Below are 20298 nucleotides of genomic sequence, written 5' to 3' on the forward strand. Positions count from 1 at the left end.
CTATTTTGAAAGTTAAAATTTAAGATAAAAATAATATCTAAGTAAATATTAATGGAGCAATATATTTGTATAAGGATATTTTCTAAGAAGTGATTTTAAGATATATTTGTATATATAAGAATTATCTTTTTTTTTAAATATAATATTGTAAAAAATAACTTCTTTTAATTTTTTTACTTTTATAATAGTAAAATATTATTTTAAGATAACAACATAATATATAAGAATCATCATAATTATTTTTAAAAAATATATAAGATTTTTAAAATAAAATTCATTTTATTTAAAAATTCATTAAGGGTAACATAGAATTTAGCCAATCTAATTTTTAACGTGAGAGCTCTGTTGCGAAAAATTACTTCGCAAATAAAATTCATTTTATTATATAATAGAATATATATAAAAATTTATTAGGGGTAACATAGATTTTAGCTACTCTAATTTTTAACGGGAGAGCTCCGTTGCGAAAATTTACTTCGCAAATAATAGTATAGATTGAAATTGGCGTTGACTTCTAAAGACTAGGCATAAATTTCAAATTTTTGATTAGTTAAGGTATGTTTTGGCATGCAATAAGAGTTGGGGTATGTATTTTTTTATTGATCCATAATTCAGGCATGAATTTTAAATTTTTGATTAGTGTAGGTATGTTTTGACTTGCAGTAAAAGTTGAGGTATGTATTTTCTCAATAATCCCTAGTTCGGGCATGAATAAGCCGTTTTCCCGTTTTTATCCTATGCGAAAATATATCTGCATTAAGCATTTCCAAAAACAATTAATAAGCATGTGGATGTGAAAGAAGAACGTGATTAGGGCCCTACTTGATTCAAGCAATAACACTAATCGACATCACACGCAAGACGCAACACAGCCCAACCAACAGAATATCAATTTGTCTGATTAAGAATAATATTTCGTTTCTGTAGAGGGGCGAGTGTGACTTTAAAGAGCAAGTCTTTTTCGAAATATTAAATTTTATGAATCAATTATTTACAATATTTAAGAAGAGATGTATGAGTCATACAGTATTGACTTGACATGAGTATTGTGTCGAATAATGAATAGGTTAATTCCAAGGGATGGGACTATGAGTCTTTGTCTGGAATCGTTCACATGAATATGAAAACAAGAGACATACCAGTGTTAAGAACTTATACTATATATGACAGATTGAGAGCTGCAGTAATCTGTTACTTTACAGTTTAGAGAAAGTTCATAAACATAAAAATATATGATTGGAAATAGCGAAGAGCATCTTCCACTCTATTTCATATTTTACTACAAAATAAAATAAGAAATAGAATAATATCACAGCTCTACAAATGAAGTAATATTTTATTTTCTTGTTCATAACTCTATTTTTCATTTCATTTTGGAGTAAAATATATAATGTGGTTGGAGATCCTCTACAAGCCAATAGTTTCTAACTTTGAATTTGATGAGCTGATCATAAGCAAAATTAGCCAATAACCTTTTGGTGCAACGGTCTAAAAAAATTGTTTATTACTTTCTTGTGAGGCAATCCTGGTGGTTTGTATTTTTCTCATAACAGGGTTAAAATGCACGAGGTTTCTTGAATGAGAATAAGCTGCACAAGGAGGACTTAGAAGCGGATCACTGGTGCCAAGTCTACTGATGAGCTACGTCAAGCTTTATGATGTAGGTATACTTCAAACTACTATTGTAGGAGTAATACTCTTTCTCACCCGCAAGAGAAGAAAGAAAGGAAGAAGATAATGACAAATGATGACAAGAGACAAAGCAAACCAAAAAGATGTTTTAAGAATATAATAAAAATTCCAAAATTAACACTCCCTTTTTTTCCTTTTCTGCTTTAACTTTTCCCACTCTGCAAATCATTTTCCCTTTGGATTGAAGCCTTTCGACACCTTTTCTCCTTTTTCTCACACCTTTATCAGTATGTTTTTCTTCTTTTTGCTCATATGTTCTATTCCAACTTTGTATAGAATCTTTTTGATATCCCTAATAAAACGGAGCTTAATTCACGTTTGACAATTGTTGCTTGAAAAAGATCTGTTCTTGACAATTCAAAGTAGGGAGAAAACTATGGAGGGACAAGAAAAGGGGACCCAACTAAAGACAAAAACAAAAACTTTGGATTTGAACAAAACATGACCAGGTGTTATGATTAATGCTCATTCAACACTACTATTACCATCATTATCTCTCTCTGGTTTTGGAAATCTCCAGAGGAAAAAACTAACCATCACCAAACTACAACACTTTTAATTGGTTTCTTCTGCATCTTTCTCTGCTTCTTGAACATAATTATTCTTCATGGACAAGCATCACCCTCATCTTCTGCTACAGCATCATCAACATCTCCACCACCATCAGAAGCTCTCCCTTGCTAAATCTTCTAGGCAAAGCTGTAGTGAATGGTATTGTTTTCTTCTCTTTCTTCTCTTTTCACTGCCATCCCTCTTACTTAAGTTTCTTTCCTGAAACTTTACAGGATCTTTCGAGACGTTCCAAGTGATATAACCATTGAAGTAAACGGAGGAAACTTCGCTCTTCACAAGGTATATCCATACTTATAAAACATAACAGTGATATGTAGTTACTGAGAACCAATGTTTGATTTCTCCATCTCTCAGTTCCCTCTAGTCTCCAGAAGTGGAAGAATCCGTAGAATCGTCGCGGAACACAGAGACTCAGACATCTCCAAAGTGGAGCTCCTCAACCTCCCAGGAGGAGCAGAGACATTCGAGCTAGCAGCCAAGTTCTGCTACGGGATCAACTTCGAGATCACCTCATCAAACGTCGCGCAGCTCCTCTGCGTCTCCGACTACCTCGAGATGACAGAGGAGTACTCCAAAGACAACTTGGCTTCGAGAACAGAGGAGTATCTCGACAGCATTGTCTGCAAGAGCCTCGAGATGTGCGTCCAAGTCTTGAAACAGTCGGAGAATCTCCTCCCTCTGGCAGACGAGCTCAGCATCGTAACCAGATGCATAGACGCCATCGCATCAAAGGCCTGCGCCGAGCAGATCGCCTCGAGCTTCTCGAGGTTGGAGTATAGCAGCTCGGGGAGGCTTCACATGAGCAAGCAAGCTAAAGGTAACGATGGAGGAGGAGGAGACTGGTGGATTGAGGATCTTTCGGTTCTTAGGATTGATTTGTATCAGAGAGTGATGAACGCTATGAAGTGCCGCGGCGTGCGTCCTGAGAGTATAGGAGCTTCTTTGGTGAGTTACGCGGAGAGAGAGCTGACAAAGACAGGACATCAAGAACATGAACAAGCCATTGTTGAGACGATCGTTGCTCTTCTCCCAGTTGAGAAACTCGTTGTCCCTATAAGTTTCCTCTTCGGGTTGCTTAGAAGAGCGGTGATGCTCGATGCTTCGGTGTCATGCAGGCTTGATCTAGAGAGGAGGATTGGTTCTCAGCTTGACATGGCGACGTTAGACGATCTCTTGATCCCTTCTTTTCGTCACTCCGGAGATACTTTGTTTGAGATTGATACGGTTCACAGAATCTTGGTGAACTTCTCGCAGCAAGGAGGTGATGATAGTGAGGATGAAGAGTCTGTGTTTGAATGTGGTGATGATAGTAGTCCGCATACGCCTTCTCAAAGCGCAATGTTTAAAGTTGCGAAGCTTGTAGATAGTTACCTCGCTGAGATTGCTCCTGATGCTAACCTTGACCTTCCCAAGTTCTTGCTCATTGCGGAAGCTTTGCCGCTTCATGCTCGCACGCTTCATGATGGGTTGTACCGTGCCATTGATCTCTATCTTAAGGTAAACTTAAACAGTTTTTGCTTTTCTTGAGTCTTGTCTTGTTGATACTTATGTTCTCACTTCTCAGGCACATCAAGGGTTGTCTGATTCAGACAAGAAGAAGCTGTCTAAACTTATAGACTTCCAGAAACTCTCGCAAGAGGCAGGAGCACACGCTGCGCAGAACGAGCGGCTTCCTCTGCAATCCATAGTTCAGGTTCTCTACTTTGAGCAGCTTAAGCTCAGAAGCTCCTTGTGCACTTCTTACTCAGACGAAGAGACAAAGCCAAAGCAGCAGCAACAGCAGTCATGGAGAATCAACAGCGGAGCTCTCAGCGCAGCAATGTCCCCGAAAGACAACTACGCGTCTCTGAGGAGAGAAAACAGGGAGCTGAAGCTCGAGTTAGCTAGGCTGAGGATGAGACTCAACGATCTGGAGAAGGAGCATATCTGCATGAAGAGAGACATGCAGAGGTCTCATTCGCGCAAGTTCATGAGCAGTTTCTCGAAGAAGATGGGGAAGCTTAGCTTCTTTGGGGGGCAACATAGCTCATCAAGAGGATCAAGCTCTCCATCAAAGCAGTCTTTCAGAACTGATTCAAAGGTGATGGAGAGAACATGCGCAAGCATGGATTAGCAAGCTCTGTCATTTTTCTTTCTTATATATTCTCTTTACCTGTTGCTGCTGCTTGTTAAAGTGAGTGCCAAGACTAGGCTGTGTGAGTGAATGGAATGATATTATTCTCAGTTACACTGAGTTCAATCTTTTGTAAATGGATTTGATATTGATTAAAGACAAACAAAAGGTCTCTTAAGAGAGAATATAATATCTGAAGTCTTACAAAGACAGGCAGAGAGATAAAGAGTGTAAACCCACTTAGACAAACACTCAACGACCCAAGATCGAGTCCTCAAGAGGAAGGAGTCTTGGTGTAAGAGCGGATACCGAGAGCCAAGCCTAAGATAAGGAGAGGAACAAGGAACTGAAGGATCTTAATGAGAAAATCGGAGCTCTTGTTCTGGTTAGACTGGGTCTGGTTTGAAGGAGGAGGAACAAACTTGGTTTTGGTTGGGACAGTGGCGGAGTCAATATCACCGACGTAGTACTCATCAAGCATGGCTTTAGCAGTGGAGCTGTGTCCCACATCCTCAAAGTCATCCGTCGCGTCTTTCCCTGGAAACCAACACATTGATAAGTGCCCAAACATGAACTACTAACAAACCAAGAAAGACGTGTAAGGTGGTTACCTGTGGAAGTCAAGATGACCTCGTCACCACCAGGATGATCATCCAAGAACTTGGTCACATCATATACCTATATATATATATACACCATCAAAAAAACAAAAGCTTATAAGCCTTTAAGTGACCTTTTTCAACTATTCACATATCACACGTAGTCAACAAGTTCAATCATAATAAGGTCAAGATACGAGATCAATCAAACAAACATGGAGAATAAGTAGGATTTTAGCAAAGGGATTCAAATTATCAGTGATTAAGAGCATAAGATCTAGCAAAGTAGAGCAGATCTACGGTTACAGTAGATAGTGCGATCCAGATCTTATCAAACAAATCCGGATCGTAAGAAGAGAAGGTGAACCTTGCCGTCGATGACGATCCAACAGTCCTGGTTGCTAGTGTGCTGAGAAACCTCCTCCAAGGTGAACACTTTGCCGTCTCCGCCCATCTCCCGATGATCCTCAATTATTCAAAGGGTTTCTGGTGGAAGGTCGAAGGTAAGTGATTGGCTACTAATATAATTAGCTTAATAGATCTGGCGCCTCGCTGATAAATGCTTCTTGCTTCGCTTAATCATATTTTTTTAATTAATTAAATATTTTATTCCGTTTATTTTACTGGTTGATATTTAATTTATTTTTATATTTATAATAAGTTATTAATATTTATCTCAGTTTCCCTCCACAAAATATTAAAGATACAGTTTCATTTTTCTGTGGACCATATGTCACCTTCCTCCTTCTCCATCGCATCCACCGTCTCACCGGCTTCTCTTGCCGGAACTCTCGTCTCTAACTCTAAGGTAGATACAGTATCCGTTTGTATACTGACTAATAATCCTACATGTGTTGTTTCAAAGCATCTCTCAACTGAAAGAACAAGTCACACACGCATCATACTGAATGTTTTTTCAATCTTGTATTGTAGACTGTTCTTGGTAGTGGTAGTATATATTGGAAGAACAATGATGCTACCAAGACGAATAGGAATCTCAAGTACAGAGTTTGTTCTGTTTCTGGAGGGTCTGACACACCTGTGGAGAATGTACCTTTTCCTCGTGATTACTTCGAGCTCATTAACCAAGTCAGCTTTCTATTTTGCTCTTCTTCTTAACACCAAATTAGCTACCCAATATTGTGTTATGTAAAGCTAAAGCATTAGTGTGGATATGATGGATGAAAAACATACAGGCCAAACAAGCAGTTGAAATGGCGTTGAAGGACGAGAAACAGTTAATGGTGAGTGAGTTTTGCAATGCTTGTTTAAAAAATGGATCTCGTTTATTATTACTGTGATCCAAGGGAACCTTTTTTTTTTACAGGAAATTGAGTTCCCAACATCTGGTCTTGCATCTGTGCCAGGTAACTAACTACTTTCATCTTCTATGCTGTTTTTTTTTTTTAATTCGCATCTTGCTTATTAGATATTACTGTGTGTTTTCTGTTGCATTGTTACTTGTGTTGTAATAGGTGATGGTGAAGGAGCGACAGAGATGACAGAAAGTATGAATATGATACACCAGTTTTGTGACCGCCTTATATCTCCTGAAAAGGCTCGAACCACAAGAATTGTATGCATTCAAACTTATTGTTATCCAACTATTTATAACAAGTTTCAACATCTATAAAAGTTCTGCTTAACATGATGATTTCAGTTCTTCCCGGAGGCAAACGAAGTCAAATTTGCTAAAAAAAATGTCTTTGAAGGAACTTACTTTAAGCTGGACTATCTAACAAAGCCTTCTCTCTTTGAAGACTTTGGTTTCTTTGAGAGAGTAAAGATGGCGGATCGAGTGAAGCCTGAAGACGAACTGTTCCTTGTTGCATACCCTTATTTTAATGTCAATGGTAGTTCCCTCAAACCTTCATCATGTTGTTAACAATATATACATATCTGACTCATTCCTTTGTGGTGTGTTCCTATTTTGCCAAAACTCAGAGATGCTTGTAGTGGAAGAGCTCTACAAGGAAGCTGTTGTGAACACTGACCGTAAACTAATCATCTTCAATGGAGAACTTGACCGCATACGTTCAGGCTGTATCCTTTTTCTTCTTCTCATCAAATGGAACTAAAGTAGAACTCAAAAGAGAGAGAGACCTCTTGTTTCCTTTAATACATAACAAAAAGACTATCCAAAGTTCTTTTACCCAAAACTTGGTGCACTGACAGAGACACTTCTTCCCAAGATGGAGACGGTTTACTACATCCACAACTTCAAGGGACAAAAAGGAGGTGTCCTTTTCAGGTTTACTTCTGCTAAAACAAAAGAAAGAAAGACAAATTGATATCCTCTTGTTTCTTGATCTTTTGCTGAATCAGTTGTTGTATTGATGTAGATGCTATCCAGGTCCATGGCAAGTCCTGAGGAGAACGAGAAACAAGTGCATCTGCGTTCACCAGCAAGAAACCATGCCTTCTCTCAAAGAAGTTGCCCTAAATATTCTTGCCTCTGCTTGAGTTACACTCTTGTACTTAAACTTCTTCATGTAACATACCTGTATATTAGTCCTGAGCATATTATCCAAAATCCGAAACCCAACCAGAACCAAACCGAAAAAGCCGAGACCGAAACAAGACCAAAAATTACAAAAGTTCTGAACGGTTTCTATATTTCTAAATCCGAAAAACCGAAACTGTACCGGACTGAACTGGAAACAGAAACAAAAACCCAAATATTTTAAATATATTAAAAATATTAATTATTTTTCATTTTAATATATATATATATATATTATAAAATATCCAAAAAACCAGAATTACCTGAATTCCGAATATTTTTTTGGTTTTTTCTGGGTTTAACTAAGGTTTTAGGATTTTTTTTTAGTTTTTGGCTTTAAACCCGAACCAAAATTGAATTATTTATAGTTCGATTCCACTTCAAGTTTTATAAAAAAAATAGAAATCCGACATTATTTGAACCGAACCGATCCGAAAAATATCCGATTCCTAATGGTTACTAAACATCCCAGTCCGATTAATCCAAAAACCGAATAAACCGAATGAGTTGTCGTCATTCATAATTATATGATTTGAGTTTTTAATGGACTCTTTTTTTTTTTTGATCAAGTTTTTAATGGACTCTTAGGATCACCAATGGGCCAAAGCACATAAATTATTCGGCCCATTAAAATACATAAAATAGACGAAAATAACCCTTAAACCCTAGACTACTCGAATATAATTTCGTGAGGGAGTCTCTTCAGCCGCTAACACACACACACACACACACAGAAGGTGAAGCAAAAAATGGTGTCGGGATCAGGTATATGCTCGAAGCGCGTGGTCGTCGACGCGCGCCACCACATGCTGGGGCGTTTGGCGTCGATCGTGGCCAAGGAGCTGCTCAATGGGCAGAAGGTTGTCATCGTTAGATGCGAGGAGATTTGCCTCTCAGGTGGACTCGTTCGCCAGAAAATGAAGTACATGAGGTTTCTCCGCAAACGTATGAACACCAAGCCGTCGCACGGACCCATTCACTTCCGTGCTCCCTCTAAGATCTTCTGGCGTACTGTTCGCGGGTTAGTAGATCGAAAGATCTCTCCTTTATATCGTTTAAGTTTCTTAAAGTTTCAGTTTTTAGGTTGCTTGTGTAACACGGTAGCTATTACATTTTGTGTGTTTAGCGCTCGTGTTCTTATTTAGATATGTCTGTGTATTTAGTTTGTGTTTTATAATGCTGAGGTGTCAAGTTATGTATGGTTGTATTCAATGCATGATGTTTGCTGAGCGAAAAGTTTGTGTGTGGTTTGATTTTGCAGTATGATTCCACACAAAACAAAGCGTGGAGCTGCTGCACTTGCACGCATGAAGGTGTTTGAAGGTGTGCCTCCACCTTATGACAAGGTCAAGAGGATGGTTATCCCCGATGCTCTCAAGTTTGTCCCTTTTACACTCTTCTCCTTTTTTTCTAGTTTCACAAACTTTCTACTTTTGTGTAATAATTATTCTTTTTTTTTCACCTTCAGGGTATTGAGGCTTCAAGCTGGTCACAAATACTGTCTGTTGGGCCGTCTCTCCTCTGAAGTCGGGTGGAACCACTACGACACCATCAAGGTATGCATTTTGCTCTGCACCGTTGGTTTTATTTACATAGATGAAATATCATTAGCTTATGAGGTTTTGTGGGTTGTTAATGGCTTCTGATGACTGATGTGATACTATTGTCGAATGAACAGGAGCTGGAGACGAAGAGGAAGGAGAGATCTCAAGTTGTGTACGAGCGTAAGAAGCAGCTTAACAAACTTAGAGCCAAGGCTGAGAAGGTGGCTGAAGAGAAGCTTGGAGCACAGCTCGAAATTCTTGCACCAGTCAAGTACTGAGATGATCAGTTGTAGTTTGTCTTTGCATGTTTTGAGCCGTCCTATAATACTTTTTTCACATTCACTTAGGTGTTGCATCGGATTTTGCCCAAATGTTTTCTTTCTTCAGTTACAAACTTATTTATGTCATATGTCTTTGTACTCTCTTTTTAGCTTCAATCACAATTTATTTATCCTTTTACTTTGGCATGATCACGTTACTGAAGCAAATTAACCAACAATGTAAAATGATTTTAGTTTCAAGAAAAAAAAATGACGTTCCAACTTTAAAAGGAAAAGAATAAGACTTCTGTGTACTTTGTAAAGTGTAGCTAACTTGCAACCCGGAAAGGTCATTGAAGATTGTTCACACTCCACTATTTGCATAGTCAATAAAGCCCGATAAAAATCGATTAGAGATAAGGATTTTATGTTTCTCAGGCCTTGATTAAAAGTAAAATTCAAAACTAGGGAGACGTTACTATGGGAATAATTTGTCGAGAAAGGTTTTTCACTTTAAAAGAAAGCTTAGAGGAGAATGCAATGTGAGGATTAGTGTTGAAGCCAAGCAAAACGTAATATCATTGCTTTTTTTAAGATTCTCTCTCAAGCATCAGTCTCATAATCATTCTTAAGAACTGAGCAACCAAGTTATATTTTCTTTTTCTTTTGAATTTCTACTCATATATGATACTTCTATTTTATGTGATATGTAAGGAAGGTTAAATAAACACTCACTGTACTTAAATTGTTAATGTAGATTATTAGTTGATACATATACTACTAGTGAGTGCATTATGACCACTGAGTAAAGTACCTACGAATCATCATCATTGATAACACCTTCACACATACAAATCCATTGATATATATAAAGAATGAGTTCTTAGGATAATCCTAATAACACAATAGAACAATTTTAATATATGTTCTCCAGATTTCACTCAGAAAATTCGAAGATGATCTTCTGGATAGATTTGGTTTTGCTCAGTGGCTTCTGGATGTTTGCCTTCTCCAATCCAGATGGTATGGAGATTCTTGACCATGTCTCAAGTCCTTACCGTTACTTTTGTTCTTTTGCCTTCAACTGTTTTATTCAATCTTTGTAATGGAACAGGTTTCTTGAGCTTGTCTTGTGGCGGCTCAAGTTACACCGCTGCTTACAACATCTCCTGGGTCTCAGACAACGATTATATCGAAACAGGTAACACTACTGCCGTTACTTACATCGAGGGATCTTCAACTTCTACTGTTCCCATCAGATTCTTCCCGGACTCTCAAAGCCGCCAGTGTTATAAGCTACCTGTGAGGAAGGACCTGTCTTCGGTTCTGATTCGAGCCACATTCGTTTATAGAAACTATGATAGCCAGAGTCAGCCTCCAGCATTTCGTGTCTCTTTGGTAAGGAGCATCACTAGTACTGTTGATCTCAGAATCAAAGATCCTTGGATTGAAGAGTTGGTTTGGCCGGTCAACAAGGATTCTCTTTCGCTTTGCTTGCTTGCGGTTAAAGGAAGAGGCATTCCGGTTATCTCCTCTCTAGAAGTACGGCCACTTCCTTTAGGTGCTTACAGAAACAGCCTGGAGAGTTCACCAAATGCTATCCTCAGGAGAAGTTACCGGATCAATAGCGGATACACAAATGGGACTATCCGGTAATGAGTTCTCAGGCTCTTTAAATCTGATCTTTCTTGTGTTTTGTTGAACTTACTAAGTGATATCTGTTGAATGGCAGGTACCCTTCAGATCCATTTGATCGAATATGGGATCCAGACCAAAGTTTTACACCGTTTCACACCTCTTGGAACTTCAACAGACTCACAAGATTGTCTTCCTTCAACATACCTGAGAATCCGCCGGATACCGTTCTTCAGACTGCAAGAATTCTAGCTCGCAATGACAGGCTTTCATATACACTTTCTCTAGATACACTAGGGGACTACTACATTATCCTCTACTTCGCTGGGATACTCTCACTCTCCCCTTCTTTTAGTGTGACCATCAATAACGAAGTCAAACAGTCTGAGCATACAGTAACCAGTTCAGAAGCCAGTGCTTTGTACTTTACGCAAAAGAGAATCAGTAAGCTAAACATCACCTTTGAAAAAATCAAGTTCAATCCTCAGGTGAACGCTCTTGAGGTGTATGAAATCCTCCAAATCCCTCCAGAAGCTTCTTCTACCACAGGTATCCTCTGTTTGATTGCTACCTAGATAGAGCAGCCAAAAAAATTCACGTTTTAAGTTATCTTTGCAGTTTCGGCACTTAAAGTCATAGAGCAGTTTACTGGGCAAGACCTTGGATGGCAAGACGACCCATGCACTCCTCTTCCTTGGAACCACATTGAGTGTGAAGGAAGCCGTGTTACATCATTGTAAGACAACCCTTGCTTTTCACATTTCTGGAACTCAGCTCAGATTTTTGCTTCTTCTGGTTGTCCAGGTTTCTTTCACAGATCAACCTGAGGTCTATTAGTCCAACTTTTGGAGACTTGCTTGACCTCAAAACACTGTAAGTTTCTAGCATTTCTAGCGTCTCATCATGTATGCATGTGTGTTATCACTGAGCGTTATCCTGCAGCGACTTGCATAATACATCACTTACTGGAGCAATACAGAATGTAGGAAGCCTTCAGCATCTCCAGAAGCTGTAATACTCAACCATATAACATTGAAGAAATATATGTTTTTTAGTCTTCTTGTAGTATTAAAAAAGCTTCTGATGGTATATATCCAGGAATCTGAGCTTCAATCAGATAAAATCTTTCGGCTCCGAACTGGAAAATCTGATTAATCTTGAAGTTCTGTAAGTAATCTTATACTGAGATTTTCTGGAATTGTTTTCGGTAATTCTAAAGTCATTCTCCATTCCTTGCAGGGACCTGCAAAACAACAGCTTACAAGGATCAGTTCCTGAAACTTTAGGAAAGCTGAAAAAACTTCGTCTCCTGTAAGTAAACATTTAGACCAAAGAAGTAGCTTGTACTTACTAGATTCACTCTTTCTATTACTTCTGCTCAGGAATCTGGAAAACAATAACTTAGTAGGCCCCTTGCCACAGTCACTTAACAGAACGGGTCTGGAAGTAAGGTACATAGTTTCTGTCTTACCGCCATTCTATTCTAGTCTTGAGTTCTAGTGTTACTGATTTGCTTTCTATCAGGACAACGGGGAACCAATGCCTTTCGTTCACTTCTTCATCATGCAACAATGTATCTTCAACTATCGACACACCACAAGTCACTATCCCTACCAATAAGAAACACAAGAAGCAAAACCGTATAGCGATCTTGCTAGGAGTTTCTGGTGGCGCCTTGTTTGCCACCGTCCTCATCTTTGTTTTCATGTCGGTCTTCACGAGGAGACAGAGAAACAAAGAGAGAGTGATAACCAGTATGGGGGAACAAATGCTTTCTTTTTTGCTCCCCACATAGTTAAAGCCTTTATGATTCTTATATTTATCAAAATCTGGAACAGGAGAACAACTGAAGATGCAGAATTGGAACACTTCAAGAATATTTTCTCACAAAGAGATCAAGACAGCTACAAGGAACTTCAAGGAAGTGATTGGCCGTGGAAGTTTTGGATCTGTATTCCATGGAAAACTACCTGATGGAAAACAAGTTGCGGTCAAAGTGAGGTTTGATAAAACTCAACTTGGAGCTGATTCTTTCATCAACGAGGTTAAGCGCTCAAACCTTTCCTATCATGCATTCGAACCCACGGCCAAGAACGCATTCATCTTTAGTGATCCGAGTGCTGCGGTCTAATGTCTCCCTTTGTACTGTCTACTTGTAGGTGCATCTTTTGTCACAGATACGCCACCAAAATCTAGTTTCCTTCGAGGGCTTCTGCTACGAACCAAAACGGCAAATACTAGTTTATGAGTATCTGCCTGGTGGATCATTAGCAGATCACCTTTACGGTATACAACTCCCCAAGTATCTAGCTAATGCTCATCATCCTTTTTCAAAGCCATCTTCCTCTCAAAGCTATAGCTTTCTGTGCTATCTTGCTTCTGCAGGTCCAAGTCGTAAAAGACTTTCATTGAACTGGGTTTCAAGACTAAAGGTTGCAGTTGATGCTGCAAAAGGTACATCTTCAACATCTGTCACGTGGTACTAAACACACATTTAATTCTGGCAGATGGTAACATTTTGTCTTGTTCATGAAGGGCTGGACTACCTGCACAATGGAAGTGAGCCAAGAATTATACACCGGGATGTAAAGTGCAGCAACATACTTCTGGACAAGGATATGAACGCAAAAGTTTCTGACTTCGGCCTATCAAAACAGTTTACAAAAGCAGATGCATCTCATATTACTACTGTTGTTAAAGGCACCGCAGGCTACCTTGACCCTGAGTAAACTCTACTGTATCCATCTCTCAGCATTCGTGATGGTTTAACAGCTTCATTAACTAATCATTAATCACACTTTTCATTCCAGATATTACTCTACCCTGCAGCTGACAGAGAAAAGTGATGTCTATAGCTTTGGTGTAGTTCTGTTAGAGCTCATCTGTGGAAGAGAACCCTTAAGTCACTCAGGATCACCAGATTCTTTTAACTTAGTCTTATGGGTAAGAATCACATGACTGTCTTCCTTTTATTATCTCCCAGAGTCATAAAATATAGAGCTACTTATATGCAGGCAAGGCCAAACTTACAAGCAGGAGCGTTTGAGATTGTGGATGATGTCTTGAAGGGAACGTTTGATCCAGAGAGCATGAAAAAAGCTGCTTCTGTTGCTATAAAATGTGTGGGGAGAGATGCATCTAGCAGACCATCTATTGCAGAAGTCTTGACTCAGCTGAAAGAAGCGTACAGCCTTCAACTCTCATATCTAGCTGCTTCAGGACATACAGACATATAAACATATATCACAAACAAAAGGAAAGAACTATACTTGTATCACTTTTTTGCTTTTCCTTTTTGTGTTACAAAGTTTTGTAAGCGAAATGAAATGTATTTACAATACTCTCATACTAACTACATTCCTTGGCTACTAGATATATAAATATATCAGAAAATTTAAGCTCTATTCCTCGGCTAAAAGTCTGGCTTCTTCAACACAACTTGAGCTTCACCAACGGACTCGACCACACCATCAAGTTCCTTCACATGGCTAGTCATGCCACTGATTCTGTAAGCCTTAACCATTGTCCTGTATGTAATCTTATCAGGTTTAAATCCCTTCTTCTCCATTAGTTCGAGAACACCTTTCATCTCCGCAAACTTCTCCATCCTACCATAGGCATCTACCAGACAGTTAAAGAACACAAGGTCTAGCCTTACGTCTGAGTTCTCGATGAAACGCAAGACTCCTCCAATTTTATCCGCTTTACCAGCTCTTCCATATGCACGCACAAGAGAACACAGCGTAACACAGCTTGGCTTTATCCTCTCTGACTGCATCAGCCTAAACAAATATTCCATTTGTTTCAAGTCTCCTGCCCTCCCGAACGCGTCAATGACCACATTGTAGGTGACTATGGTCCATGAATAGTGATACTTCTGCATGAACTCCATCACGGCGCTCATCTTCTTGTAGTTTCCTGTTTTCCCATAGGAATCAAGGAGGATGTTGAATGTTCTGATGTTGGGTTCGATCCCAGACCTCTGAAACTTCTCGTAACAATTCTCCATCATTTCTATCTGTCCGTTTCCACCAAAGGCTCTAAGGGTTGAGTTCATGGTCCAAGAGTCAGGCTTACAGTCATCCTCTCCAAGCATTTGGATAAGTGTTGATTCCATCTCCACAAACCTTCCAAAAAAAGAAAACAACTATCTCAGCTTATACATGCTTTGAACTAAACCATAATAACTCAACAAGGACAGTAAAGGATGCTAATTACATTTTTGCTTTCCCATAGGCATCAATGAGGGTATTATAAGTGATTGTGTTAGGCCTAATACCCTGTCTTCCCATATCAGAGAGCAGAGCCTGAACCTCATCAAACGCAAAAACCTGAAGAAACGACTTAATGAGAATGGAGTAAGTATGCACATCGGGCTGACAGTTATGACTGCTTTTCATAAGTTCTAAAAGAGTAAACGCATCATCAAAGCGTCCACTCCTGCTATAAGCAGATAGTAAAGCAGTATACACTTCATGATTCACCACACAGCCTTCACCGATCATTTCTTGAAAGAGCTGATGAGCCTTTTCAGGCTGCTTGCATTTGCCAAGCATGACGATGAGCTTGACGTAGATGCCAACGTTAGGTTTGTACCATAGCTGTTCACGCAGTAGCTCAAACACCTTACACAGAGAATCAAATCCCAAAATTAAAAAAAAAATTAACAAAGTATAAGTCTGAGAGAGCAGACGAAGTTTACAAACCTGAAGAGCAGATTCCCATCGGAGAGCTGTGATTCGCTCGTGAAGAGCCTCGAGCACCGTCCTTGGGAGAAGCTTCTTGGAGTTGGTTGGTCCTTTCTTCTTCTCGATTATCGCCTTTGTGGCTTCTCTTCGAAGTATTATCGATATGGCTTTCCTAGACGCGATTTTGGAGTTCATTTCATCTTGAATCTCCTTCGAGTATCTCTCCTTCGCCTCCTCCGTGCTCTTCACCCATTTTCTCTGCCTAGTCTCTCTGAGCGCCAGGGAGGGGCCGTTACTCGTATGTTTAGGCTCGCGCGGGGAAAATGATACACATCGCACTGTAACATCTCTCTCCGCCGGACGGCGGTTGTACGCCGACGGGAGTGGGTGAGCGTGGCTCGTGGAGGTGGAGAGCGAAACCATTTGGACTATCACCAGAATTTTCAAGGATCAGACGAACTTTGAAAAAAAAGGAAAATGGATGGCTTTTCAGAATGTTATTGGGCCAGGCCCAAATAAACAAAAGGGCCTACAGACTTGTAGGATTTTCAAATCTCAATTACACTCAAACGAAAGGATCATAGAACTATAGAAGTGTTCCAATAAAAATGGATCATAGACAACCTCTGTTCCATGAGATCGACATGATATCAAATACGACGTGTGGATATTTATTGATGGTTTGATTGATTTCAGAACATCGATATGTTTTCACGTGACTTGTGTCAAAAGAGGGTCTCACATGACAGAGAATAAATGACCAGAGTGGATCGATTACTTACTACTACGAGTTTCCTTTTTCTAACTAAAAACTTAATGTAATAGTATATACATGTGTTAAATTTCAGATAACGGTACAAAAAGAAAATTATTAGTAAAAATCTAATTATGTTATAGGCGCATAAAACTTAGGTTCGTTGTTAGGTAAATGCAGAGCTTAGTAAGGACTTGGTTTCTTTACTACTAAACTTAGGATTAAGAAGAATTCAATCCGAAAGCTCCAAAACAAATAAATTGTATCGTTTTATCGCACAAAGATTAAAAGGACACAAGATTTATTATAGCTATCCACTTAGATACTTGAGAGACATAAACTCAGAGAGTTTTGGCATTTCAGTTTTCAGCTACATTAAGAACTTTATACAAACAAAAAACATCCTACCACATTGGCTTACAGCTCCTTGGTTTCACTTTCTTACCACAGATACCAAAACGAAACAAGAACATGATTCATGACAAGAGTATTAGCCGCTGTACTTACCTAAAGCCCCCTTCACTGGAACTATATCCGGTAAATAAAAGATTTAAGGCCTCTGAGAATAAGGCAAAAAGGTTTATAGAGTTTCAGCAGCGAATGAAAAACCTTAAATACTTTCTACTTAACTTATAAATTAGCCTCTTGTCCTCATAATCGTGATGCTTCCTTTTCCTCCTTCTGTGCGGATCTTAGTCTTCCCAACAACAGGTTTCCCAGAGAATGCTGATGTTTGGATCACTGGTGGCTCTAGTTTGTCTTCCTTTGGTTTTGCTGCTGGTGTTCTGATTTTCTGGTTGATGTCCTTGAGAGTCATGTCGCCGTGAACCCCACATGGTTTGATGAATGCAAATGGATAGATGATCGATGATGGTAGCCTTGGAACCGGCCTTGCAAATGATTTCCTACCTGCTATTTCCCCACAACTTAAACATTATAATGATGTTTTTGTTTTCTCATTTTGTAGCTAATATCAGTGTGTGGACTATGAGAATCCATTTGTGACTCAATAGTTTGTTTTACCTTTGAAGATAACATTTGGGGAAGATCGAGTCATAGGTCGCCTAACTTCCCTGGCTTCTGGTTCTGGTGGCTCATTTAGATACTCTGCGCCAAACATAGGGTTTGTATCAAGAAAAGCCAGGACTAGAGCAAGCAAAAGAAAGAGTCCAAGACAAAGAAACCTCACCTGATATATCTACTTGGACATCAGGAGAACCAAAGCTTTCTCCAAAGCTTCTGAGAGAAAACAACATTAGTTATCAGTTAATCAAGCAAATAGGATACTGAACCGAAAATAAGCAATAATGAATGATCGAAACATACAAGTCATCAGGTAGGATTGGAGTCTCGGTATCATTTAAGCAATCAGCGTACCACTCTTCAGCATACAAATCAAGGCCCTCTAAGTCCAAGCTTGAGGCAGATGCGTCCGCTGAAAAAAGGAGATGTTTTGAATGGAAAACGCATTGGCCAGATTGAGTTGGAATAATTTACGAGAGCTCAACCTGAAAACCCTTCTATAAGCTGAGATCCCTCAGGCAAAAGCTCATCAAATGTTTCCTCTCTAGCCTGAACATTCAAAGAAGAAACATCAATCAGAGCATCAAAGATAGTAGCAAAATCTAACGCAAACGTCATAAGCTATCAGATGTTGCTTAGATAACATAACTTGCCATGGTAGGTACCTAATAATTAAATTAGGCAGTCAGATACCACGAAGCTAGAATTTATTATACAAGTAGAAGAAAAGGGACCACAAAACAAAACAGATTCCTCCTTTGCAAACATATGAAACAATAACATAAATTAAGATTGGTTCGGTGATCTATGGTTTCCAACTGATCTCTGATATTAGTCTGTATCCAAACAAAAGACCAATGGGGGTTTGTTATCGAGAATATATGGCAATGAGTCTGAGGATGCATAGCTAAAGACGAGGTATTGGTTTTTTATACTCACGCTTGATTTTAAGATCGAAGAGAAGCTCTCACTGCTGAAAAGGGACGTTTCCATAGGCTGCTCATCGAATAGTAACATCCGACGCCTCTTAACAGCAGAGCGTGTCTCACTTTGCACTTCCAGCTTCTTGGTCGTTTCATCTGAATCCCACAATTCATTATATTAGAAACCATCATGACATAGACATCTGGGATCGAAATGATAAGTTGAAAAAAGAAGAAGCACAAACCTGTTGTGACATGATAACCCAACTCGCCACAGGCCTTGACAGGGGTGGAGTGATCATCAAACATGTATGAGTGATCTTCTTGGTTCAATGTGACTTCCGTCATAGTTACATCAGCTGGAGTTTGGTGAAAATTTTAGCCATGCTTATCACAAAGTATTGTCAGAGTTAAATAATGTAATAACTTACAGAAATGAGACTGTGGCTGGTGATCATAGTTCTCAACTTGCCAATCCCATGAGGCGCTACTACAAAAAATTAGACAATCACAATGATCAAACCAACGGTACACTAACACGTTAACCATCTACTCAACTTGGAAGCTTCGTGAAGACTGGAGAGCCTTAAGCATATTCTGTAAGTTTTCCCAATGATCAAACAAATCTACGGGTACTAACCAAACAATTCAAACTATACAAATAGAGTAGCACATTGTGTGCAGTGTTAACGATTGAAAAACCAATCACAAGAGTAAAAAAAAAGAGGATTTGATGAAAAACATTAAATGACCAATCAATCATTTCATTAAGAAACCCAACCGAATCTTAAATCACATTTATTTCATCCTCAAATCAATTAATCAGAAAACCCAGCATTGACCGAGGAACCACGACCAAATCTAAGCGATTACAGTAAAATCACAGGATCGAAGAAGGCGAAATGAAACTAATCAAATCAATCATGACAAAGCAAACACACACTAACACAAATCAAATCACAAGAGCAGAGGAGAAACGAATAAAGCAGGAAAAGGTAAAGAGAATCTACCGATCTTCTCCGTAATCCATCGATCTTCCCACACCGAGTAACTAGCCGTTGCCTGGAAAATGAAAGAGTAAAAGATCAACAACACTGTAACATGCACGCGCCTCGTATAGAAGAGGGAGAGCGTACATAGGTTGAATAGAGCAGTTTTGACTAACCTTTCTGCGCTCGAGATATGTGCTTAGTGCTTACTGCTACCTTCAGAGACCAACAAAAAGTAAAAGCGGCGAGTTTCTCTCTCTCTCTCTAGAGCAAGGACACTGGTCAATATTTATATGAGGAGTGAGAGAGAGAGGAGAGATGATGGTCTTTTTTCTTTGGGTATGTGTAGAAAAAAAAAAAGAGAAGACCAGTGCGAAAGCACGCTCTCTAGTTTCAATCCTCTTTTCTCGCGATTTTCTCCTTAATTGTTCGCCATTTATTTATGACAATAAATCACTTTCCTTCTCTTTCTTTATTCTTTTGGATATTTCAATATTCGCTTTTTAGATTTTTTTATCATTCTTCTTGTTACTCCTTTATTGGTTTTTTAACCCCCTCTCTCAACTGCAGCGTTTAATTGAACTAACTTTTGATGCATAAAATGTAGAGAAAATGAAGATATTTAGATATATTTTTTTTATTAAAAATTAGATTTTTATGTTATTAGTCAATGGTGAAGCTGTGTAAATTGTCGTTTAGTCGTTAAATCCTCTAAAACCGTTACAATTATCTTTTAAACCGTCTAAAAATTATAATATTATAATAAATAAAGAATATAAAATTTATTAATTATAAATTATAATAATTAATAGAATTATATTATAAAATAATTTAATTTTTCTGTTTTTATATTAATATGTTGTATACTATATTATATATCTAGTATATTTTAAGTGGTAGATGTATAAATTGCCATCTCTCATTATTCAATTGTGTACTGTCACATTTTACTTTTGATTCAAAGTTTCTTTTGTCAAAAGTTAATACTCTTCAGATTTGGAT

At 38.6% G+C, this 20298-nt stretch overlaps 7 protein-coding genes and 1 long non-coding RNA gene across 13 annotated transcripts; 4 read left to right on the forward strand and 4 right to left on the reverse strand.

The window, feature by feature from the left end:
• The first annotated feature begins 1963 nt into the window (after window positions 1–1963).
• Window positions 1964–4570, forward strand: LOC106348900 (BTB/POZ domain-containing protein At5g48800). The gene is made up of 4 exons (XM_048735258.1): window positions 1964–2403; window positions 2478–2544; window positions 2620–3762; window positions 3830–4570. The coding sequence occupies exons 1-4, from the start codon at window positions 2300–2302 to the stop codon at window positions 4376–4378; spliced, it is 1863 nt and encodes a 620-aa protein (XP_048591215.1). The 5' UTR covers window positions 1964–2299; the 3' UTR covers window positions 4379–4570.
• On the reverse strand, window positions 4507–5580 carry LOC106348899 (cytochrome B5). The gene is made up of 3 exons (XM_013788726.3): window positions 5345–5580; window positions 4990–5056; window positions 4507–4915 (listed from the first exon to the last, which is right to left on the reverse strand). The coding sequence occupies exons 1-3, from the start codon at window positions 5429–5431 to the stop codon at window positions 4653–4655; spliced, it is 417 nt and encodes a 138-aa protein (XP_013644180.2). The 5' UTR covers window positions 5432–5580; the 3' UTR covers window positions 4507–4652.
• LOC106348901 (protein LPA3) lies at window positions 5546–7510 on the forward strand. The gene is made up of 9 exons (XM_013788729.3): window positions 5546–5785; window positions 5911–6066; window positions 6174–6221; window positions 6305–6344; window positions 6453–6553; window positions 6638–6830; window positions 6922–7020; window positions 7111–7228; window positions 7320–7510. The coding sequence occupies exons 1-9, from the start codon at window positions 5708–5710 to the stop codon at window positions 7438–7440; spliced, it is 954 nt and encodes a 317-aa protein (XP_013644183.2). The 5' UTR covers window positions 5546–5707; the 3' UTR covers window positions 7441–7510.
• Window positions 7511–8152: 642 nt separating this feature from the next.
• Window positions 8153–9483, forward strand: LOC106348902 (60S ribosomal protein L13a-4). The gene is made up of 4 exons (XM_013788730.3): window positions 8153–8501; window positions 8742–8858; window positions 8949–9036; window positions 9159–9483. Exons 1-4 carry the CDS (start codon window positions 8230–8232, stop codon window positions 9300–9302), a joined length of 621 nt encoding a protein of 206 aa, XP_013644184.1. The 5' UTR covers window positions 8153–8229; the 3' UTR covers window positions 9303–9483.
• A 704-nt stretch (window positions 9484–10187) lies between these two features.
• On the forward strand, window positions 10188–14259 carry LOC106348903 (probable LRR receptor-like serine/threonine-protein kinase At5g48740). The gene is made up of 16 exons (XM_013788732.3): window positions 10188–10307; window positions 10399–10936; window positions 11017–11468; window positions 11538–11655; window positions 11724–11792; window positions 11862–11930; window positions 12018–12086; window positions 12159–12230; window positions 12302–12370; window positions 12444–12673; window positions 12758–12963; window positions 13079–13205; window positions 13305–13373; window positions 13455–13644; window positions 13730–13862; window positions 13934–14259. The coding sequence occupies exons 1-16, from the start codon at window positions 10208–10210 to the stop codon at window positions 14153–14155; spliced, it is 2733 nt and encodes a 910-aa protein (XP_013644186.2). The 5' UTR covers window positions 10188–10207; the 3' UTR covers window positions 14156–14259.
• LOC111198722 lies at window positions 11198–11798 on the reverse strand. Its single transcript, XR_002652879.2, has 3 exons — window positions 11579–11798; window positions 11380–11490; window positions 11198–11303 (listed from the first exon to the last, which is right to left on the reverse strand). It is a non-coding gene; the product is annotated as an uncharacterized LOC111198722 (long non-coding RNA).
• On the reverse strand, window positions 14175–16069 carry LOC106348904 (pentatricopeptide repeat-containing protein At5g48730, chloroplastic). 2 transcript variants are annotated; one of them, XM_013788734.3, is made up of 3 exons: window positions 15626–16069; window positions 15138–15250; window positions 14175–15046 (listed from the first exon to the last, which is right to left on the reverse strand). In XM_013788734.3, exons 1-3 carry the CDS (start codon window positions 16028–16030, stop codon window positions 14332–14334), a joined length of 1233 nt encoding a protein of 410 aa, XP_013644188.2. In that variant the 5' UTR covers window positions 16031–16069; the 3' UTR covers window positions 14175–14331. The 2 variants fall into 2 exon arrangements, with proteins under 2 accessions (XP_013644188.2, XP_013644187.2); XM_013788733.3 differs by having other exon boundaries at window positions 15138–15544; window positions 15626–16068.
• Window positions 16070–16692: 623 nt separating this feature from the next.
• On the reverse strand, window positions 16693–19717 carry LOC106348905 (protein XRI1-like). 5 transcript variants are annotated; one of them, XM_048735262.1, is made up of 10 exons: window positions 19473–19717; window positions 19318–19369; window positions 18739–18794; window positions 18553–18666; window positions 18324–18463; window positions 17870–17933; window positions 17688–17796; window positions 17551–17600; window positions 17385–17468; window positions 16693–17273 (listed from the first exon to the last, which is right to left on the reverse strand). In XM_048735262.1, exons 2-10 carry the CDS (start codon window positions 19335–19337, stop codon window positions 16999–17001), a joined length of 912 nt encoding a protein of 303 aa, XP_048591219.1. In that variant the 5' UTR covers window positions 19338–19369; window positions 19473–19717; the 3' UTR covers window positions 16693–16998. The 5 variants fall into 5 exon arrangements, with proteins under 5 accessions (XP_048591219.1, XP_048591218.1, XP_048591216.1 ...); XM_048735261.1 differs by having other exon boundaries at window positions 17551–17597; window positions 18739–18797; XM_048735259.1 differs by having other exon boundaries at window positions 18739–18797.
• Window positions 19718–20298: the final 581 nt, after the last annotated feature.

This window comes from Brassica napus, chromosome A6 (genome assembly GCF_020379485.1).
Source record: "Brassica napus cultivar Da-Ae chromosome A6, Da-Ae, whole genome shotgun sequence".
Classification (NCBI taxonomy): domain Eukaryota; kingdom Viridiplantae; phylum Streptophyta; class Magnoliopsida; order Brassicales; family Brassicaceae; genus Brassica; species Brassica napus.

Bases quoted from the DNA above. Each gene is read 5' to 3' on its own strand.
- LOC106348900 (XM_048735258.1), top strand. From the start codon at position 2,300: ATGGACAAGCATCACCCTCATCTTCTGCTACAGCATCATCAACATCTC. The intron at 2,545-2,619 runs GTATATCCATAC...TCCATCTCTCAG, and splicing joins GAAACTTCGCTCTTCACAAG to TTCCCTCTAGTCTCCAGAAG. The intron at 3,763-3,829 runs GTAAACTTAAAC...CTCACTTCTCAG, and splicing joins CCATTGATCTCTATCTTAAG to GCACATCAAGGGTTGTCTGA.
- LOC106348899 (XM_013788726.3), bottom strand. From the start codon at position 5,431: ATGGGCGGAGACGGCAAAGTGTTCACCTTGGAGGAGGTTTCTCAGCAC. The intron at 5,057-5,344 runs GTTCACCTTCTC...ATATATATATAG, and splicing joins GGATCGTCATCGACGGCAAG to GTATATGATGTGACCAAGTT. The intron at 4,916-4,989 runs GTAACCACCTTA...GTTGGTTTCCAG, and splicing joins GGTCATCTTGACTTCCACAG to GGAAAGACGCGACGGATGAC.
- LOC106348901 (XM_013788729.3), top strand. From the start codon at position 5,708: ATGTCACCTTCCTCCTTCTCCATCGCATCCACCGTCTCACCGGCTTCT. The intron at 6,067-6,173 runs GTCAGCTTTCTA...AAAAACATACAG, and splicing joins ACTTCGAGCTCATTAACCAA to GCCAAACAAGCAGTTGAAAT. The intron at 6,345-6,452 runs GTAACTAACTAC...GTGTTGTAATAG, and splicing joins TGGTCTTGCATCTGTGCCAG to GTGATGGTGAAGGAGCGACA.
- LOC106348902 (XM_013788730.3), top strand. From the start codon at position 8,230: ATGGTGTCGGGATCAGGTATATGCTCGAAGCGCGTGGTCGTCGACGCG. The intron at 8,502-8,741 runs GTTAGTAGATCG...TTGATTTTGCAG, and splicing joins TTCTGGCGTACTGTTCGCGG to TATGATTCCACACAAAACAA. The intron at 9,037-9,158 runs GTATGCATTTTG...TCGAATGAACAG, and splicing joins ACCACTACGACACCATCAAG to GAGCTGGAGACGAAGAGGAA.
- LOC106348903 (XM_013788732.3), top strand. From the start codon at position 10,208: ATGTTCTCCAGATTTCACTCAGAAAATTCGAAGATGATCTTCTGGATA. The intron at 10,937-11,016 runs GTAATGAGTTCT...GTTGAATGGCAG, and splicing joins TACACAAATGGGACTATCCG to GTACCCTTCAGATCCATTTG. The intron at 12,371-12,443 runs GTACATAGTTTC...GCTTTCTATCAG, and splicing joins AGAACGGGTCTGGAAGTAAG to GACAACGGGGAACCAATGCC.
- LOC106348904 (XM_013788733.3), bottom strand. From the start codon at position 16,030: ATGGTTTCGCTCTCCACCTCCACGAGCCACGCTCACCCACTCCCGTCG. The intron at 15,545-15,625 runs GTTTGTAAACTT...TCTCTGTGTAAG, and splicing joins GATGGGAATCTGCTCTTCAG to GTGTTTGAGCTACTGCGTGA. The intron at 15,047-15,137 runs GTAATTAGCATC...TTTTTTTGGAAG, and splicing joins GCCTATGGGAAAGCAAAAAT to GTTTGTGGAGATGGAATCAA.
- LOC106348905 (XM_048735259.1), bottom strand. From the start codon at position 19,337: ATGGATTACGGAGAAGATCG. The intron at 18,798-19,317 runs GTAGATTCTCTT...AATTTTTTGTAG, and splicing joins ATGGATTACGGAGAAGATCG to TAGCGCCTCATGGGATTGGC. The intron at 17,274-17,384 runs GTAAAACAAACT...GTGGGGAAATAG, and splicing joins CCCAAATGTTATCTTCAAAG to CAGGTAGGAAATCATTTGCA.